This window comes from Homalodisca vitripennis, unplaced genomic scaffold (assembly GCF_021130785.1).
Source record: "Homalodisca vitripennis isolate AUS2020 unplaced genomic scaffold, UT_GWSS_2.1 ScUCBcl_5870;HRSCAF=12810, whole genome shotgun sequence".
Taxonomy (NCBI): Eukaryota; Metazoa; Arthropoda; class Insecta; order Hemiptera; family Cicadellidae; genus Homalodisca; species Homalodisca vitripennis.
Window position 1 is genome coordinate 1 of NW_025781977.1, and position 22,320 is coordinate 22,320.

At 33.2% G+C, this 22,320-nt stretch overlaps 1 protein-coding gene across 1 annotated transcript; it reads left to right on the forward strand.

The window, feature by feature from the left end:
- Positions 1-859: 859 nt before the first annotated feature.
- LOC124373548 (pre-mRNA 3' end processing protein WDR33-like) lies at positions 860-21,627 on the forward strand (the record flags this gene model as incomplete). The annotated part of the gene is given in 11 exon segments (XM_046831909.1): positions 860-957; positions 2,900-3,026; positions 3,994-4,210; positions 4,213-4,229; positions 7,567-7,778; positions 9,020-9,156; positions 14,284-14,350; positions 15,288-15,416; positions 17,314-17,492; positions 18,523-18,601; positions 20,885-21,627. Coding segments are annotated over 11 exon segments (2,005 nt in total), but the record flags the coding sequence as incomplete, so codon positions are not given.
- Positions 21,628-22,320: the final 693 nt, after the last annotated feature.

Genomic DNA, 22,320 nt, shown 5'->3' on the forward strand with positions numbered 1-22,320 from the left:
TAGAAAACCCTGATACATTTGAAATCTGTTTTAATTTAGTCAGAAACGGTCACTGGGGTACACAATGGTAAATAAAAAACCGACCGTTTATTTAAAAAATTTAAAATACTCACACTACCAGGTTTATACATTATTTTTAATTTAGTCAATAAAAACCTAAACACCTTTGACCAATACAAAAATCAGCATAATCATAATACTAGACACAAAACTCTTCTTGTCTTTCCAATTCATAAAACTTCTTATATTTGAAAAAGTCCACTATATGCGGGAATTCGCTTATTTAATTGTTTACCTTTATCACTAAAAGAGCTTAAAAATAATAATTTTTTAAAATAGTATTAAAAACCTCCTCATAGAAAAAGCTTATTACAGTGTAAATGAAATGCAGAAAGATTTTTAAAATAATATAACTAATCAATTTTAAAATCACAACCCATGCAATTATTCATTATTACGCCATATTATCACTTCAGTCTATGTAAAATAAGGATGAATTTGTTATTCTTTATAGACATAATACAATATAGAATACATGCAGAACATACTGCAACGCTTGTATTTTAGTTATACATTTAAAAAACTTGATCATGCACCTGTTTGTATTACTTATGTATTCAAATGTCAATGTGCAATAAATACTTTGAATTGGAAATAATCACTTTTACTCTACCTTAATTTAATATAGATCTTATAAATGGATTAAGAAACATGCAAAAGAACACTCTCTCAACTGTTAATGGTAAGCTAGTTAATGTTTTAGGTAGTTTGATTTGACAAAATGTGTGACTTTCTCTAGTAAATGTAAAGAACAATTTGAAATGTTTAACCTTTTACTGAGAAATATTTTTATTTGCAGTTTCAGTCCAAGTGATAGTAAGTTTGCCACCTGCTCGGATGACGGAACGATTAAAATTTGGGACTTCCAACGCTGTCAAGAAGAAAGGACACTAAGAGGCGAGTTGACCGACTTCACTTAGTATAATATCAACTTTCACAATCTAATTCATATAGTTATTTTTTAATGTAGTTTTATTCTTCAATAATTATCATTTCTTTAGATAAAACTTAGAATTTAAAGAGCATTAAAATATCATTATTTTTAGGAGTGTTACTTGACTGATAGTCTATGTTAAATTATTGAAATAAACATAATTTTATAAAATTAACGGGTACATGTGAACTTTCACAACTGCCGTCGTGTACCCAATTGGGTACACACCGGGCTTTTTATGTTATTATTGTTGAAAAATTCTACAGCAAATAAAAACGGCCAAAAATAAGCCGTTGTCGTTAACATGTTAAAATGTAAATTTTTATGTCAAAATTAAGTATGCATACATAAGACCATGTCTGAATAAACTATCTGAAGATATTAATGCCAATAAAAGATTTTTCAGTAGTATATTTTTAGTAAAACCTAATTCAAATTATTACAAAGTGTAATTGTGTTGTAAAATAATATGGAAGATTGGGGTAAACTAGTAGTTTACACATTGGTTGCTGCCTAAAACAAAGTTTATTGACTAAATGTCAGATTTTTATTGGTTATTCCTAAGTAACTTTTTATTATAACATGGCAATCGGTATTAAATCAGCAATTGGATTTATTTTTATAAAAATATAATTCGCTTGGGTTTTCCCCACCAGTGAGGTACAACTGGTACACATGTTAATTTTACGGGAAACTACTAAAATTTGAATTTGATGTTCAAAGCTAAACAAAGCATCAGATTACAGTTGCATAGAATGTTTGTAAAAACGTTACTTTTACTGTTTGTTGATACCACTTTTCTGGCTTTTACTTTTACTCTTAATTATTAATAATAATTAACAAAAGTCATAAATAACAATCAAAATTTTACTTCAGAACAGAAAAGTGTATCATTAATATGTTTTACATTACAGAACTTTTGGTGTTATATTGTGTGAAACACTTTAGATAAGTCAATAAATTGGGCTAATACGTAACATCCTTTACTAAATTGTTATTACATAGTCCTTTACATAGCGTATTACATTTTTAGTAGATCCTCTTAGAGTTGTACAAGATATAGTCACTAATTGGGGCTGTAAGTACTACATCGGTAACCTACTATAGTAAATGTAATTATGTGAACACTATGAATCGTATCTAAGGCACAAGTCACTAAGTAACTAAGAATCTGCAGTGCCTGATTTCCTCTTGATCAAGAATCAAGAATCAAAAAGCTTTATTGTCATTAAAATACATAAGTGTACAATAGACATTGTCATGAACATAGTAAACATATATTATAAATAAAAACTATATTACAGTAAAATTTTTTTAAGTGGTTCATTTATTAAAATTATTGCTTAAACACATTTATAAATAAAAAATAAAGTTTAAAAACACATACAATAATTTAAAATAATAACAAAGTTTACATTAAGGTTTTTGTATCACAGTTAGACAATAGACAATAGACAATCTTTATTTGTCAAAAACATTAATAAAAATGTATAACAATGGTAAAAAATAAAATAAAATTCGCTAAGCTACAGCATGCTTAAGTTAAAAAGTCGTCTATATTTAAAAAGTCTTCTACATTGTAGATACATTTCTTTATCAAAATGTTTTTCATGTGTTTCTTGAACAAACTGACTGGCATAGTTTGAATGAAATTAGGTAGTACACTATAAAATGTAATCCCTTGGTATTGGAAACTTTTCTGAGTTAAACTGAAAGTACACTTGCTATTAAACATTGTATGCTAAATCAGTGTAAATTGCTTCTAACAATCATTAAAATGGATAAAATATACATGGACGGTAATGTTAGTACACCAAGTTTCTTAAAAAGAATCCACTCTCTCCTATTTGAGTCAATGGTTGAAGCGAACAATCTTGTGATGGTCTGACCGTGTCCATGTTGCAGGTCACGGAGCAGACGTTAAATGTGTCCACTGGCACCCTCAGAAGGGCCTTGTCATCTCTGGCAGCAAGGATAACCAACAGCCCGTCAAACTGTGGGATCCCAAGACTGGGCAGTCGCTCGCTACTTTGTAAGTCAAGTGGTACCTTCAAGTAGTAAAGTAACTTCTATCTCCGACCAGCGAGTGTTTCACCATAATATTACTGCAAGTTAAAAGTTCCAAAGATCTTACGAAAGAATACGCAGATAATTATTCGGAGGATTAATGTTCTACCAGCATTGAATTGCACCAGCATTGTATTGCTTTTGTAATGTTCCAAGTGTAATTGATAAATATTTTGCAACTCTTATTGGATAATGACAAGAAAGAAATCAGGAATAATTGGAAGGATGAATTGAATACTTCACAACATTTCCTCATTAGTGTGACAATAAAAACCGCTTTTGATAGCATCATATTGAACTTGTAATTGTGCACAGTTTTTGTATCCATGGAAGGGTTTTACATAAAAGGAAATCTTGAATGTTAAATATTAAATCAGTGTAATCAGATTTTTATAACATGACATTTATTATTCTGGCATGTGTGTTCAATTCCAGTAAGACACTTGTAAAATAAATATATGATTTATCCTAAGGATAAATTTACCATTATGTTAATCATATATGTTATGGATGATTGTTAATGTGTACTTGCTGTATAAACATTACTACCGTTGACCCTCGTTGCCTGGTTGAAGAATTTTCGGAATGGTACTGAACTGGAGATAATTGCGTCTATGATGTCCCAATGCAAATAAGTGGTGAAATCCACGGCAAGGGGGGGGGAACAAAAACTGATTAGCTCCAACAGAGGGAGAGGGGGGTAGGTCTGAGAGAGGTGGTGTTTTATTTATGTTTGTTGTATACAATTTGTGTTGTTCAAGCACAACTGTTGTTTCTCAATAATGGAAAAAAGACCATTGCAATAAAATTAGAAAATTAATACATTAATTATTGGTTTTTAATAACTTCCAATGAAGTTATGGTGTACTTTAAAATACATTTAATGTGCGATATTGAACCGTAAGCGTCAAATTCCACTGTGTGTGTCTCAGACATGCGCACAAGTCAACGGTTATGGACGTCAAGTGGAACAACAATGGCAACTGGCTGGTAACGGCGTCCAGGGACCACTTACTCAAGCTGTTCGACGTGCGGAACTTGTCATCCGAGGTGCAGACATTCCGTGGCCACAAGAAGGAGAGCAGCTCTGTCGCCTGGCATCCGTACCACGAAGGGTTGTTCTGCAGCGGGGGCTCGGACGGAGCCATACACTCTTCTGGCATGTGGGGTGAGTCAGAGATCCGATCTCAAACATGAGTTGTTGATACATTTTCTACTTAAAAGTAAATTAATTAACTGGTCAAAGAAAACTTCAAGAGGAAGAAACATTCTAGAATCACCCACATACATTTCTATGGATGGAATATGGATTTTATGGTAACTGATGTCTATGATGAATCTTATATAAGTTTGAATTCTGTTATCATAAATTTGCTATTGATTTTACTCAGAATGAGCCATGAAAACTACTGATTCTTGAATATTCTTCTCTTGAAAGTTGTTCATTAAAACAAAAATTTGATAATTCTTCCAATAATGTTACCCCGTACTCTGTAAAACCAATCTGGATAACCCAGATATCCAGATAAATGTTGTGATTTTAAATTTTGCAATATTTACAAAAAACAATAATATTGTTTATAAATTCTTAAGAGTGTGAAAAATTAAACATTTAAAAACTTTATTTGTTAACACCTTCAGTATTATAGCAACAAAATGAGATTTGATAACAACTAAAGTACAAAACTTTTTTTACAATATATACAGGGTGAGTGGCTCTTGGTGTGACAAAATTTTTTGGGTTATAATGCAAAGTAAATGTGATACAATAGTGATTATAAAAAAGTCTAACTCCAAAAATTAGCTCTGAAATGAATTATTTTAAGTTTTTCTAAAAGGTCCGTGTTTTTGTACGTAAATCTGATATTTCTCAGCAACGTATAGACATATGTGAGCAAACTACACAATTTTTAGATTCTCCGTTAAATTTTCGATTTGAAAAAGTTATCGGTTCAAACGGTAAGAAAAGAAAATTAAGCTTCAGGTCGATTTAAATGGCAAAGTTGCTAAGTTTCATAAAAACTTAAATATCATTGAACCCCATCTTTTTACCACACCCTGTACACAAGAATGTGTCAAGTGATATTAAAAACTTTGTCATTTAATAGGCTTTAAAATGGCATGCCATATGGCCATAGTTAAGTATTCGGTAACCGACTTTAAGCGGTTTGAATATTAAAAAACATGCAATCTACAAAAAGATTAAAACAATTTAATAACAACTGTACTTAATTTTTATGTTTTATAAAACTGCCTCATAAAACAAGGAATTGAAGATTACAAATAGTAAAGCAGTTTAAAATAATTTGTGGATGGTAGTTATGGATTACTGGTCACATCCTTTATCAATGTATTAATTCCTTATCTTATCACTTTCACCAGTACTGTGCATTCATTCCTTATCTTGTTTTGTAAGACCAGTGTCCACATGAATTACTTCTACCTCCAATAAACTATTTTTCAACTCAATTTAGTCAAGTGTAGGCTGCCATGGAGTTTACTACTCGAGAATACGCTGATATGCACTATATTTACGGGTTTTGTGATGGAAATGCGCGTGCTGCCCAAAGAGAGTATCAAGCTCGCTACCCTGATCGCCGACTTCCCAGTCATTCTGTGTTCTCAAGACTCCATCAACGTCTTGTGGAGGGAGGTACAGTTCACAAAAGACCTAACGAAGTAGGACAAATTGTTCATGATGTAGGATTAGATGAAGTAGTTCTAAATTCAGTACAGAATGATCCAGAAGTTAGTAGTAGATAACTTTCTAGAGACGTAGGTTTTAGACATTTTGCATAAGAATAAGTTCCATCCATACCATTTTACGCCTGTTCAAGGTCTGAAAGCAACTAACTGATTATGCTCCTAGACTACAAATCTGTCGTTGGTTGTTAAACAGAGACATAGAGCAGCGTCATTTTTATCGAAAAATCTTTTGGACTGATGAGTCATGGTTTACAAGAGCAGGAATTTTCAATTGCCATAATATGCACAACTGGGATCAAAAAACCCACACCGGACAAGGGAACAATAGTTTCAAACGCGTTTTAGTATTAATGTTTGGTGAGGAGTCTTAGGCGACCAACTGATTGGCCCTCACATATTTGATGGAACTGTAAATGGAACAATCTACTTAGATTTTTTGCAACATGACATACCTAACCTTCTAGAACAATTTGAAAAATGATGAAAGAGACGAGCTTATATTCCAGCAGGATGGAGCCCGTCCACATTTTAATGCAACAGTACGTCAATGGCTGACTGAAAACTATCCGGAGTGGATTGGACGTGGGGGAACTGTCGCATGGCCTGCCCGATCTCCCGACCTTACACCTATTGACTTTTTTGTGTGGGGTTTTTTAAGCAGGAAGTTTATTCCACCCCAGTAAACTCAGAAAAAAATTATGAGGGAGAATTGGTCTGGCTGCTCAAAGGCTTCGGGAATAACTGTCTTTTGCAATTACCGCAGTAGCAATGCGAAAGCGAGCAAGAGCTTGTGTGAGAAAAAAAGGTCGCCAATTTGAGAATGAACTGCAATGATTTGACTTTTAATGTTTAAACTGCTTTACTTTTTTATAAATATTTTATTCCCTGTTTTATGAGCAGTTTGATAAAACATAAAAATTAAATAAAAAAAACATAAAAACTGTACGTTGTTATTATATTGTTTTAATCTTTTTGTAGCTTGCATGTTTTTTAATATTCAAACCAATAAAAGTAGGTAACCGAATACTTAACTATGGTCATATGGCATACTATTTTAAAGCCCATTAAATGGCAAAGTTTGTAATATACTTGACACATTCTTTTGTACAGGGTGTGGTAAAAAGATGGGGTTGAATGATATTTAAGTTTTTATGAAACCTAGCAACTTTGCCATTTACATCGACCTGAAGCTTAATTTTCTTTTCTTACCGTTTGAACCGATAACTTTTTCAAATCGAAAATTTAACGGAGAATCTAAAAATTGTGTAGTTTGCTCACATATGTCCATACGTTGCTGAGAAATATCAGATTTACGTACAAAAACACGGGCTTTTTAGAAAAACTGAAAATAATTCATTTCAGAGCTAATTTTTGGAGTTAGACTTTTTTATAATCACCATTGTATCACATTTACTTTGCATTATAACCCAACAAAATTTGTCACACCAAGAGCCACTCACCCTGTATATATATATATACATAAAAATCCAAATTTACTTAAATTTAAACATGAAATTCATAGCCATAACACATGTAATAAAAAATTATGCTGAAATTGGACAAAGTTGGTTAAATAAAACCTTTAATGATTATTGCGTTTTTGTATTCAGTTACAGTCACTGTGTAAGCTTAATTATTCTTAGTTTTAAGATTTAGATGTGGCTGTAACGATGAGCTGTATTTATGACTTTGTCAATCATATTGTACATGTTTATGGCGAATAAAAATGATGAAAATTGAAATAAATTAAATACCATTATTGAGCTAGTAAGGGAACAATGGTTTGCTTGGTTGTGCAGAGCTGACAAGGAGGTGGGAGCGATAGAACAAGCGCATGACAGCATTGTGTGGACTCTGGCGTGGCACCCGCTCGGTCACATCTTGTGTTCAGGAAGTAACGACCATTCGAGCAAGTTCTGGACACGCAATCGACCTGGCGACCTCATGAGGGACAAGTACAACCTCAACACACTGCCCGCCAACATGTCAGGCCTCGACGAGAACGAAATCGGTTTGTCCCATTTCTCACACTTACGACATGAAAGTTGTAACAAAATTTGTGTTCTTGAAAAGACATGAAATCCGCCTCATAACAATTATGTTTAAGGATTACATTTTTTATCATTTTTTGTTTCGAAAAATCACTTGCTGTTAAAATGCGTATAAAGTTGTTTTCACAAAAATAAATGTAATTAAAATGTTTTTAAAATTTAATTAGATAGATGATATTACATAAAATAGCATAAATATTTCAAATTGCAAACCTGTTATTTCAATATTTTAAAATTCTGGTTATTAAGAAAGAGTTAATAAATACACCAATAGTTGTAGCATAATTTAAAAATAATTTATCATTTTAAATTCTTCATACTTATCTTTTTACTTGAGGAGTGATTAAGAGTTACATACTAATAATATTGTGTTAAACAAACAAAACTCTTAACACTTTGAGTGCTAGCCCTAAATAACATATAAGTCTATAGAATGCTGGGCGTTTTTGGTGGTTTTCAAAAATTTATTAAAAAAAAGTATTTAAGGTATAAGAAAAATATTTACATGCCTTAATTCAGCTTACTTTCTTCTTTCTTGTAACGTGAGATTGTTAGTGTTTTTTTCAAAAACTACACATAAAAAATGTTTTTGAAAAACATATATTATTTTAAACAGTTTTTTTATCTAACAAACTAAACTAAGTATATATACAATTATTTACAATGACCCATTTACAAGTATAAACTGTCCTTTGAACAATACAAATCATGTTTTTATGTTTTGTAGTTCTTTTTTTGTGTGGTACACCTTAAAACATATGTTTTTGCACAGTTACGCGTAAACAAAGTGACCGAAGTTGCTTTATCATCAAGCTCATTCAATACATCTGACGCTTCTAGCGGTGAATTGTGTTACTAAAAACCCAAATAACATTGTTGATTAGACAAAACCTGTTTAAATACGGACAATGTAATATAATACCAATTGAAATGACAACCACGTAAAACTACGGGATTAGCATTCTTCAGAAGTTTCACTGTTCCGTAAAATTACGGGATTAGCACTCTAAGTTTTAAAGTGAATATTCTTCGATATATGGAACAAAATAAAGTAACTGACTTTCATGGAGTTGTAACAATTTTAATTGCACTGTTAAAGGTAAAATACAGATTTCAAGTGTGAAATATCAATAATTCCTCGTAGTCAGCGATTACAAATTTTGTTAGGAAGGTTTACAGTAATTTGTGATAAAAATTGCAGATGACCTGAGTGTGATACCTGGCATGGGTCCAGAGGACAAAGTTGAGACCATCAACCCTGCCTCTGACAACTCTGGAGCTATCCCCGGTCTGGACATCGATTCTACAGATGAGAAAGTCAAAGTTGTTCTGAAGAAGGTATTGAGGAACATTTTCACTTTATATTCGTGTGTTTACATGATTAGCTATGGTAAATTTTTACCCTGTTAGTGCCAGGCCAAAAATTAAGTTTTTTCTAAGAATGCTGGGGATTTTCCAAGGCGCGTGGAATAGGAGGTGGGCCGGACAGACGGCTCCCCCACCTCTACCGCCGTGCCGTGACGTAGTTGCAGTCCCAGACGCTGCAGTCCTGGTCCCCGCATTTCAAACACTTCAGTCTCATTCTCGTAGCTTCGCTAACTCAACACAATAACCCGGGCACATGGCCTTATCTGTATTATCATAGGCAGTTGCAATAAAAATATGCAAGTTAGTAATTAATAAGTACTTTATATTTCATATTATGGCTATTTACAAAATTACAAGAAAACATTACATCGTACTTCGCTGTTAAACTAATATCAAGGCTGGATCAAGAATCAAGAATCTTTATTTTGTCGTTGATATAATACATATGTATTGACAAAGTCATATTACAGCTTGAATTAGCTACAGTCAATTTTTTCTTCAACAATTTATGACATAAAAATTATAAATATTTGAATATATCATTAGCTAACAGGCATGGGTTTTAAGTTTTACTAGGCTATAACAAATAAATAAATAAATATTGCACATAAAAATAGATATTTCACATAAAAGTAACATACATAAGAATAATTAATCACAGACAAAATAGCATAAAAACACTGAAGTCAAATAACAAATAAAACTGCACATAAAAGTTTACATACAACATATACAACAATATTGCACCAGCTCAGAAATTTAAATGTTTCTCAAGTATTAGCTACAGTCCATTTTTTCTTCAATAATTTATGAAATAATAATTATAAATATTTGAATATATCATTAGCTGACAGGCATGGTTTTAAGTTTTACTAGGCGATAACAAATAAATAAATATTGCACATAAAAATAGATATTTCACATAAAAGTAACATACATAAGAATAAATTATCACAGACAAAATAGCATAAAAACACTGAAGTCAAATAACAAATAAAACTGCACATAAAAGTTTAAATACAACATATACAACAATATTGCACCAGCTCAGAAATTTAAATGTTTCTCAAGTATCAATATCCGTTTAAGGCAAGTTTGTAATGAAAATGTTTCTAATCCATCCGTCTTCAAAAGTAAAGAATTTGGAGTCCCTGAAAATAAACAGATAATTGAAGTATAATAATAACTTTGCATTATGAATATGGTTGTGTAATAATTAGTGTTAACATCACAATAGTGGGTATCAAACTAAAACCATCTATTCAATTTCATATTTTAAAAAGAAAAATATTTACTTCTTGCGTTATAATGGAATTTTAATACAATGTAACAATTACCAGTATATTTACATACGAAATACAATATTCTAATACAAAGTGTAACTAATACAAAACATATAATTACCTGCATTATCGAGTTTCAAGTCTGAAGTTTAGGCAGCTAATTTTTGTAACTTTTTATATTTTTGAACATTTTTTTGATTTAACCTCTGTTTATTTAAATATTTCACCCTCATCGCTATTCTTCTTCTGGCAAATATCTCAATTATTTCGTCCGGTATTTCACAGACTAATTCTTGTAACTTCTTTTTTAATTTTTGTTTAACACCAGGTATGTTGGGAATATTTTCGCCAGCGAATGCTATGAATACTTTTTCCATTTCAATAATCTTTTTTTGAAAGTCTAATGTCGCTTCTGTTAGTCCTCCAGCAGACAACTCACTAACCCATGACCCCTCATTGCTTCTTTTATATGTAAAATGGCCTAAATCAGGATACTTGTTTTTTAACTTTCTAGCCATCCACCCACTTATATAACTAAGGCCATCAGTAGATAGTTCTTCTGATATTGGTATGTCTACACTTGAAGGTCCGGGTGTATCATGGATTTGCGGTGTCGCTACGTTGACAAACCTTTCATCTGTCTCACAATTAGGTTCCTCTTCCACTTCCATGTCATTGTCACTTTCAGTTTCTGGAGCACTCACTTTTTCAACTACAACACAGGATTTCTTTAAAACCTTCCCAACAATAAACTCATCGTCCGTTTGCTGGGTATTGCAATTGCGTCTTAAAGTTTCATTTTTTCCAAGGATAAGTAACCTCATATGGTAAAGAAACTCCAGAGGAGTTGGATGATCATTGCAACCACCACTTCCTCTTACAAGGGAAAAAAGTTTTCCAAACTGTCTTGGTTCAGTTTCGATGTTAGAATATATGATATGTTGAAGATCTTCAAGTCATCAAATAGCAACATTAACGATTTTGTAGACATTATCACGCCTTTCTGGAACAATTTTAGCGTTTTCTTATCGTTTTGAAAAATCGAAGCTTCTTGTTGATTTTTATTTTTTTCAATACAACTCATTCCCTCCATTATTTTCACGTACTGTTCTAAAATTTGTTTTTGCTCCTCTAAATGAAGACCGTAGCCACACATTAAATTTAAACTTGCGTTGGGCACCCTACTATTCATTACATCAAACCAATCGTTTGTCAATTTAATAAAATTTGCAGCATTCTTTCGAAGCGCTTCATCACATACGTCATAGCGTCGCAATGCACAAGCCGTTGTGTTCGACATCAGCTGGGCAGCTAACTGGACATTCTGTCTTTGAAATTTCTCGCAGTTGACATGTTTTTTGGTTAATTTATGACATGACGATATCTCCAGTTTATCTGTGCTCTCTATAAGCTTCCTAACTGGTGCTGGAGATATCATTGTACCATCCGACATAAAAAAACCTCCGTCAATGTACCAATTGCGGATCAATTTCAATAGATGAGGAACATCGGCAAAGAAATAAATATTCCTATTAGTTATTTTTGAAAAGTGAACGCTGTTATTGTAGGAGACTTTAAATTCTTTCCACACGCCTAAATTTCCTCCTCCACAGTCAGACACGACAGCAACAACAGTAAATCCAATGGCATAAAGTCTTGATATAATGTGGTCTAAACACGCTTTTGTCATTTTTTGGTCAAATTCAGTGAAAACAGGCTGCTTCCATGAAGCAAATAATGATCTTACCATTATTACTTGAGCCTGTGAATGAGGACCCATTACTTTATCAGCGACTGAATCATATTCAAAAATCGACATGACTTTCATTTCGTCAAACTGAAGTACAACTAGCTTCTCCAGGGTATTCATTGTCACTGAGGCTACTTCCATCAATTTAAGTACACCATCAAGTACTCCACTGTGTACGCTAAGTTTTGACGCCCATTCTTTTAATGTTGTTATACTTGGTAGAGGAACACCCATCTTATTTCGTAGATGAATGTAGCATCTCTTACTCAGGTATCTTATGGTAAACGCGTTTGTTATATCTTCACAGCTCCATGCCTTTACCTTTTTCTTTTTATTAAGAATTAACTCAATTTGTGTTTTAGAAAACACACCACTAAGTATGTGATGAACTTCTTTTGAGACGGTCTGGGTGAATTCATTTTTCAGGTTTTTATAATCTTGCTCCAGTTTGACGTTCTTTTCATACTGTTCATTCTTACACTTTTCCAAAGCTTCTTTCATTTTGAAGTATTCTAATTTGTAGTCAATATTTTCCTCGGTACCTGTGTTAATAATGGGTCTGCCTGATTCTCCCAATACATTATCACTAGTTTCGTCCACCCTTTGCGATTTTTCAAGAATACTTTTAATCATTTCTTTGGTTTCTCGTTCTTTCAGTCGATCCTTTCTTTCAAACTTCTTCTCGCTTTCCAGAGGCATTAATTTTATTGATGGCATAACATCTTTTTTAATTAATTTCTTTTTACTTCCCATAATTTCACCACGAATGTTCCTTATAAAATCGTCAGTCTTGAAATGATCTGAGCAAACATACGAAGTATCAGGGTTAAATTCATCTTTTCTTTTACACCGCTGTATCCAAATATTCCTTACTCTTTCGTCTTTAGGAAAGCGAAAATAAGAAACACCATCGAGCCTTTCTTTGGTTTTGAAGTATGAATTGTTGCATACAGCAACAGCACACCGCATTCCCGGCATTTCACTATTTCACACTATTCACACGTGAATTAGAAACATGTAAGTACATACGTTCACCGACACAGTCCGCTACCGACACACTATAAACACACTACTTGATTTCACACTATTCACACATGAATTAGAAACATGTAACTACATACCTTCACCGACACAGTCCGCTACCGACACGCTATAGACACACTACCAACACTCGTGTAACTGACTGTTCACCTACTGCTCAAGGCCGGCTACCCGCGCCACGAGGACTGCAGCTACGTCACGCATACCCTACCCCCACCACGCTCCGCCTGTCCGGCCCACCTCCTATTCCACGCGCCTTGGGGATTTTCCACCCAGTGTACTACTGTAGAGAGTCAGGCCTATTTCATCCGTTTTTTGCAGTGTTTTACTAAAGAAGTTATTAAAATTACAAATATTGATTTATTTTCCTAATTTTTTGACCAGTAAGCAGAAAAAGAAATTTCCTTTTTAAACCTATAAAACAAATTGTATTTGTAGATGTATTGTTTTAAAAAATAAAAATATTTAAATTATACATTTTTTCCAGATTAACGCTAGAAAAAATATTTTACTATAAAACACAATATCACGTGAAATAGAAAGTTTAACTAAATAAAATGATAAAAATCTTTGATTAATATGTTATAAACTGTAGAAGTTATGTTGTAAATTTTTATTTTTTTATCTTGCTTTACACTAAATTTAAAACAAAATAGCTAATAATCTTACAAAATTGCTATAAATATTTTTCTCTGGTAATATACGTAGTTCATTCTGATTCTATATATACAAAAAAAATGTATAATGCATTAACAAAATATTGTGGTAGAATTTTTTTTGTGAGTGTGCGTATATAAAGACATTTTCATTTCTTCGGTAGTTTTCACAATGTTTGTACATTTGGACATTGGCATTTTTCTGTAGTTTTTTATAACTTAACTTAGTTTTTTAAACAAAAGGGTTAATATTTATGTAATAAAATAATTTTTTAAACTGATTTAAGATTTCAGTTTTATCCATCTGTGCCTTTAATTATTATTAATTTTTACGTAGAGTTTTATATCACACTGTGATGATTTTCAGGTGCCGTATTCTAAACCAATCCCGAAGAACTTTCAAGCCCATTGGAACCACGCTGCTGTTGGTGATGGTATGAGTAACTCAGTTTTAGTGCAGGCTGTAATAGTTCTTAATGAAATAAAATTCTATTCTCTAATATTGTAACAAGTAAACAAAAATTATATCTTCTTAGTGTTGTCATTGAAGTGCTTTATGACGTAATAATAATTTTCTACAATGCCATACAAAAATACAGTACAGTAGAGAAATCAGATACAAGATTTGTATTTGTAAAGGATTCTGGAAGTTAAGTTGCCGGCATACGAGTCTGTCTAGCATATTTTTCGTTGCTAATTAATTATACTAATAGTAAAATTTTTACAATCATTAAATCATTAAACATTAGGCACCTCTGAAATAATTAAAAGTAATCTTTCTATGTAGGTTAGGAGTTAATTTCTTTATATTTCTTTTTTTCTTGACAGTAAATGATACCGTATTAAAAACATAGGTTAAATTTTTTGCTAATTTGAGATTCTCTTGGATGTCTTTTATGAGTGAAATTCGGATTTGACAAGATCCACTTCAGATGAAGTAATAGTCAACTTTAAAAAAATGAATTTCTTTATTCCTATAAAAAGATAATATATAATTTTTGTGTGTTAAGTTTGTATAGTTCTTAGATACAAATTGCGCTTAAGAAGTCTTTCTTAAGTACAGTTCAATGTTGATGCATGAGTTTTTATCTGTTTCCATGTTTTTTAGAATATGTTTCAGCCTTTAACTTCCACGTAGTGATTTTGTTTCTATAAACCCAAACCCAATCCAGTCATCTACAAACTAGTAAACTCGTTTCCCACTGTTGGTTTTTCTGTAATCCCATGTTTCCAGTAAATACTTTCCTATCATCTGATGATAGTGCCCTTGTCTCCAAGGATTCCGTCCATTTGTTTTTTTCCTTTAGTAGTAACTCCTCCTTGATCCCTACCCATTACGCTTCTCTGGATTAAGTTTGGAGATTTTCACAGATGATAAGGATGGATTTGACCCCATCGAACTCATCAATCAGTTGATCGTAAATCAACCTGGAGTTATCCCGTTGGCAGAAATCGAGCCAGAAAGTTTGATCATTTACGGGAAACAAATTGACCTGAAACGTAAGTAGCTAATTTTTATTATAGGCTATCCACTTTCGTCCTTCTGATTGTCTAACTGTGCATGGTGCTGTTGTTCTTTTGTGGAGTGTGCTGGTTTGGTTGTCATTCTATTAACTCAGATGATTAAAATAACCAAGTAATACTGTAGTTTGTCCTTTGATTGTCTATGGTGCTGTTGTGCTTTTGTGGAGTGTGCTGGTTTGGTTCTCATTCTATTAAGTCAGATGATTAAAATAACCAAGTAATATCGTAGATTTATTAGAAAGCATGAAGTGCACGTGATTGTTACCCGTTAGTGTTCGAACGCTGTTAAAAAGCAGCCAAAAACGTATTTTAAACAAAACATAAAATTTAACAATCATTTCACTAGTTGCATTTTGCATGATTGGTACTATCAATTAAGTGATTACCGTAAGTAGTTATTACAATATTTATTGCAATTCATGTAAATGACAAAAATGTTGAGATGTTGGTATAGGCTCCTGGGACTTGTAGTAGTTCTTTGAATACTAACTAGTAGTAGTTTAGTAGGACTGCTGAACTCTTACTTATTGTGGACAAGTGAATTGAAACGTTTAGTTTTGTAAATAACCTGCAATTACTCTCATTCTTGAAAACATCAACCCTTTGGAGACCAATGGTCTAGTCATCAAGCAGAATATTTAAATTTAAATATCTGTAAATTAATACTTTTGAATAAAATATAAATTTATGCTGTTTATAAATCTTTGTACCTAAATACATTATTGCTTCCATTTCATTTTGGTTTGGTTACGTAAAACGCTTAAACGACTTTTGTACTGTGTGCACATGAGTTAAGTGTGACAGATTCCGACGGATGGTAATGTAATATATTCTTCGTTCTGATTGATAGTTGTTTGTGTCATCATCTTGTGTCTCTGTGTCTTTAACCTTGTCTTCGTACTGTTGTGTAGTTTTGATGTACAGTTAGTTAGCCAAGTTTGGGTAATTTTTAGTCAAGTGAACTGGATCGGTTGTGTCACAGTAAACTTTGCGATATAAATAATAAAATTTAGTAATGAAAAATATTAAATCACAGTTATACATTAAATACATTAGAAGCATATAGTTTATTTTGCTAAAGTAGGTGGTTTTTTAATTTATTTAAAGAAATAAAATCACATTTATTTCCACAAAATACTGAAAAACAGAAGTAAATATTTTGTATTGAAAAAGAAAACAAACGTAGCATTTGGATATCTAATGGTAATAAAATATACAATAATATTCAAGTAATACAATTCAAAATAGTTAAAATTAAATAATTTAACGCTAAATAATGTTAAAAAGTCTTATATCACATAATCCATATATTGAAATAAAGAGAGAAATAAAAATAAAAATATATATACATACATTATATATTTTATTTATATATATATATATATATATATATATATATATATATACATACATTAAAAATAACTTCTTGGGGAAAAAGTCTACATGGGCCTTAATGGCCTGTGCGTAGACTCAAGTTGAACTTTTTAGAATTAGAATTTTAACTTGAGCAGTGAGTAGATTAATTGTATACATTTTTTAATTGAAAGAAGTTGTTTGATGTAGAATAACTTATGGATATGGCTTAAGAATTCTGATAATTAGCAATATTGTAGAGAAAGTAGACAGAACAAATAAAAATATTGAGTGAACAAAAATTAATAAAAATAGGATAATTACTTATGAAAACGAATTTTTCTATCTTTAGTTTGGAGAGGAGAGGAGAGGAGACAATCTCGTCAGTCAGTTGTCAGAATCCCATATATTTTTAACTGTATACTGTCTAATTCTTGGGAGTGTCTGGGACATGATTGTTTCTTGTCCATCAAAACATCAAATGAGCAAAACTAATCGTGAAAACTGTGGTATGTTACAGCTACGGACGACCTGACGTTAGCCATCAAGAAGGGCTCAGAAGCTTTTGCTCGGTTCATCAATTCGGGTGCAGTGGAGGAGCTGAACGATGTCAGGCCTTACATGGACCTGAGTGACGACGAGTCCAAACCTGCGTCCTCAACCCCTGTCCCCGACAACGAGAACCAAGACTCCACTTCTGTAAGTATAACGTGGAACCTATAGATCTAAGAACGTAGCCAGGAAATAATTTTGGGGAGTCCAGACAACTGATATTTTAAAAAGTTCTTGATTTGTGTCTTTCAGTAGTTTCTGAATTATTTAAATAATAATACTCATTAATTAAAAAAGTAATTGAAAAAAATGAAAATTTGAGGGGGTCCAAGGGCTTTGGACCCCCTTACTGGCTACGCCCTTGTATAGAATGATTGTCCTAGACGTCCATGCTCTGCTGAGCAACAAGAATTACCCAATAAGTAAAAAATGAAAGAACAAAAAATAATATTTGCAACAAAAATGTGTGACGTAAAATATATAAAACAAGTTTACCAAATTGTATGGGTATGTTTTTTAAATATGACATACGCAAAATTCAGAATACCTAAATTAAAGAAAATAGACATAGCAATGTATAATATTGTAATGGTTGTATTAATAAATAATGTTGTATTTTTTATGTTTTTATGAAAAAGTGCTTACTTAAAACATTGGCCTACTTGCAGAGTAACTGGGAAGCACAATAATTAAAACATATTCTTTACATTGCTATTTAAAATCTCTGGACTCAACACTTGGTCTTCTTTGCTGTTTGACAATCCATGTTTAAAAATATTGAACTATTAAATAAATGTTGTTTATTTCTTTGTATTTATCTTGATGTACGCAAAGTTTTATTCAGCTATATAATAATATTTTCATTATCTTCATTCAAGGTAATTAAGTTTGATTTAATTTAGGTTATCTTGCAATGTTAATATTTAACAGTAAAATATGTCTCTACAGTTACATGAAAATTAAAATCTAACAGTTCAGTTTTTTTATCACGTAATTACTCATGGAACCTCTTGATATTGACAAAATTACAAATATAATTCTTCTTGTGTAAGAAGAGTAAATGGTTCACAGAAAAAGAGGCTTCAGACAGCCGAACCTGCAAGGATGTTATATTTTTAGTGGACTGTGTATTTGCTTAATTAATGAGCAATTAGTTTGATGGTGTTTTCTGCTGCAGGCGGACCATGAAGATTCTTGGCAGAACAGCAACCGAAGTGAAGACACTCAGCAGTCCCAGTCACAGCAGCCTCTGTTAGGTGCGTACAAATGTTCAGTGATCTCCAAGTACGTTCACATTGTAAGACAATACGTTCAGACCAACTAACTACCGAGAATTGAACGTTCTGCAGTAACTGAGCCGATTTAGTAGGTTCCAAACTATCAGTATTATTATACAAAATCCATTAATTTATTTATTCAAATTAATATTCTTTTTAAATGTTGACAAAACATCGGTTACACCACTTGGCCTTTCTTTTTTTTATGTGAGATATTTGTGCAGGTGTTTTTGGCCAACAGTGTCAGTCCGTATCGGCAGCACTATAATCAAAATAGATTTTAGGTGTTCTTCGGAAAGGTTGGCTCTGTAATTGGATTTCACAAAAATAATTTTTTGAGAAATTAGTTCACTGACATTCTGATCGAAAAACTAACTTTTGAAATGATCACTGAGACACACAAAGAAAAATGTAAAAACGTAGATTTTAACAATTTGCTGGTTGACTACAAATAAACTATTGATCAGTGCAATTAATTAACGAGCCTACAGTATGAAACACATTTTATACCCGAACATTAAAATGGAAGATGTATATTCTTGTAGCATGCCTTGTATTACTCTTTTAACTCCTTATTTGCAGCAAGTTCAACAGCTCAAGTTGAAGTGCTAAAAATGTGTAGTCAATATTAACTTTTGGGATTTTAGTTGTAACTATTCTGCTGTTGTTGCACCCAAAGTGGTCCCGAATTGTTTTTTCCCCTGCAGGCGTCTTAAAACTGGTGAGTAATGTCAGTCATTGCCTATATTTTCCACATATATCTTTTACATCGGTCCACAACTGTATTTGGAGACAAACAGAGTGAGTTAAAGTATTTTATGATTTTGGAGACAAACCTCCTCAACGGTCATTAAGTTTTTACTTATTACCGTCATGAAAAGGCTTGCCAGCTTTAACTAATTGTTGACATTAGTTGAAACTTCCTCGAACAGCAACCTCTTTCTAATGTTTATCCACGTTGAGATTGCGTACATTTTTTAAATATTGTACTTTTTCTGCTTGTGACTGACCTATAATTTAACAAGTTCATGACAACGCTTATTTCCGGACTTTTTTATTTGCCGTCAAATTTTTCAATAATGGCAAAAAATTGTAATAATTTTTTTACGTTAAACGTCTAAGTACAACAAAAAATTTATATAGGCTTTGCAATTTTGCACAAAAAATGTATTTCAATGTTTCTCCGTGTACCCCAAGGAGTACCTAAAAATTAATTTACCATAAAAATCGAGCAATGGCGTCCCCAACGACATACACATTTAACAAACCACCAAGACAGGCAAACAATTAAAATACAATGAGGAAATGCGCAGCAACGTATATCCCCATCAGGCGCACAACACGCTCTACAAAAAATCGAGTACCCGAAGAGATACACGTCGTTGTAAACGTGTTAAGCATATATGCTTCTACAATGTTTTGTTTTGTAATGTCTATAATTGTATACTATTTAAACACATTTATATTTTCATCACAAATCAAACACAAAGCGGTGTTGTTTTCAACCACAAAGTACTCGACTCACTTCCTTAAACATTAAACACTCAGTATTGGCAATCAACTTTTCTCTTTTTAGACAGAGATATAATTGAACTGAGGATTACAAACTCAAACCACGTGCGTAAGTCTGTCACTAAGAGTGAGAATGTAAAAATCTAGGTTAGGCTGTTGGCGTTTGTTTGGCACAGTAACGCAATCATGTTACATACCGAGCTACCCTTCCCTCTCCACTCTACATACAGAGTACAGTCCACACTAATCACAGTTTTGATACTATCAGCCTAGACTATAGAATTTTAAGAAGGCCGCTTCTTTAAGTGAAGTGCACTGTAGTGACACTTCTACGGTTGAGTGGTCTGTACTCTGTCTGACACTTGAGTCTATTTGTGGTAGGTTAGGGCCGTGCGGCGGATTTTCAGCCTCACCCCTCTAGACTTTGGAACATTGAGCATGTGCGCCACGGCATTAGGTAATCTTCATAGAGACATTAAAAAGAACTCTTTGTCTTTGTTTTTTTTACTCTTTTTGTGTTTTTAATTTGTAGAACTGGACACTTCAAACAGAATCTGTTTGTGTCCAATGGGCAGAGAATATCCAATTTTTGTGTTATTTTTTCAATGTCCCTATGAAGAAGAAAAGGGAGATGGTAAAGGTAAGCCTGTTCTTCCTATCATATAGAAAATTTCTTCAAATTGAGTTTTCTTAGGATCTATAGAAAATCCTAATGAAGAGGGGAGAATCTCAATATTGTGTGTTGTACAGGTTCTCAGGATCAAGACATGAGGCATCTGTTGATGCAACCTCCCCCATCGTTCCCGGGTCTTGAGGAGCAGAGGCTACGACCTCCACCTCCTCTACCTTCACCCCAACAAGGAGAAATGTTCCGCTCCATGGCGCCACCAGAACCATTCCGTCCTCCAGACAACTTCCGGCAAGGCTTCCCACACGATATCCAGAATCAGAATAGAGACTTCCAGCGTCCGATGCCGAGCAGAGAGTTCAACAGGACGCCGGACTTCAGAGAGGACATGTACAGAGGTCCTGGGGAGCCGTTTAGGCCTGACTTCGGAATGAGAGGCAGACAAGATCGATCCCCACCGCCTTTCCGGGGGAGGAACCAAGGGTTCATCAACGATCAGGAGGACACCAGGTCGAGCTTTCCCGAGGATCAGGATATGCGGGCGTCCTTTGGGAACGGCGATTATGACGACGATGGTGATGGAGACGGTGATCAGTGGAACAATGAGGAACGTTTCAGAGACAGTTACGACTGGAATGACGAGGGCATGGACGAAGATGAACCGATGGATGAAGATTATCGTAATGGAGACAGGAGGTACCAGCAACAGTCTTACCAGCAGAAGAAGTTCCCCAGAGGTCCGAGAAGTAGAGGTAGTCCTCGTGGCGGCAGAGGGATGGATAGGGGAAGGAGAATGAGGGGGAGGGGAAGAGGGGGGTCAAGGGGTGGTGGGTTCAGACCGAGAGGGCGAAACCCTCGCAGATAGAACAACTAAAATTCAGTCGGTTCGATTGAGAACTGATTGAATAAAACTGTGTACCACGTGTTTCCATACAGTTTATGAGTGTTTTTAATTTACCTAGCAAGCCTTCTCAGTCTCCATTTTGATATTGTGTAAGTAATTAGCTCTGGAGAAAGTTACGATTATTCAAATTACTTCTATCAGTGTAAATCTTTCTAAATTAACGCGTTCCTAAAAATTACTTTTACGGTTTAAATAATAAGGCTAAAACAATGTACTGTGTAACTAAAGCGTACATTTCCTGTAGTTAAATATTTATTAGTGTTACTCAGACTATATTATTGTAACAAATATTTTTGAGAATTTAATTTTTCTTTAATATTTCAACGATTTCCAAACAGATCAATTAGTTATATGTTTTGTGTTGTGATAAAGACAATTATTCATAATAGTCTTCACATAATCCGTAGTTATACGTACAACATTGTTAAAAACGATGTTATTCGTGTTGCTATTACAAATTCTTGAAGAAATCATTGAGGAACCCTCAAGAATGCTATTAAGATGAAAGTGTTAAATCCAAATCTGGGATTGAGTACATCAAAATGTTAAATCACTATTATGAATCAAATTTGTGCCCATCTTTAGTTGATAATCAGAATTTTTGTATTGTTTTAAAATTTATGGAAGATTGGACAATGTGAACATTTGTAACAT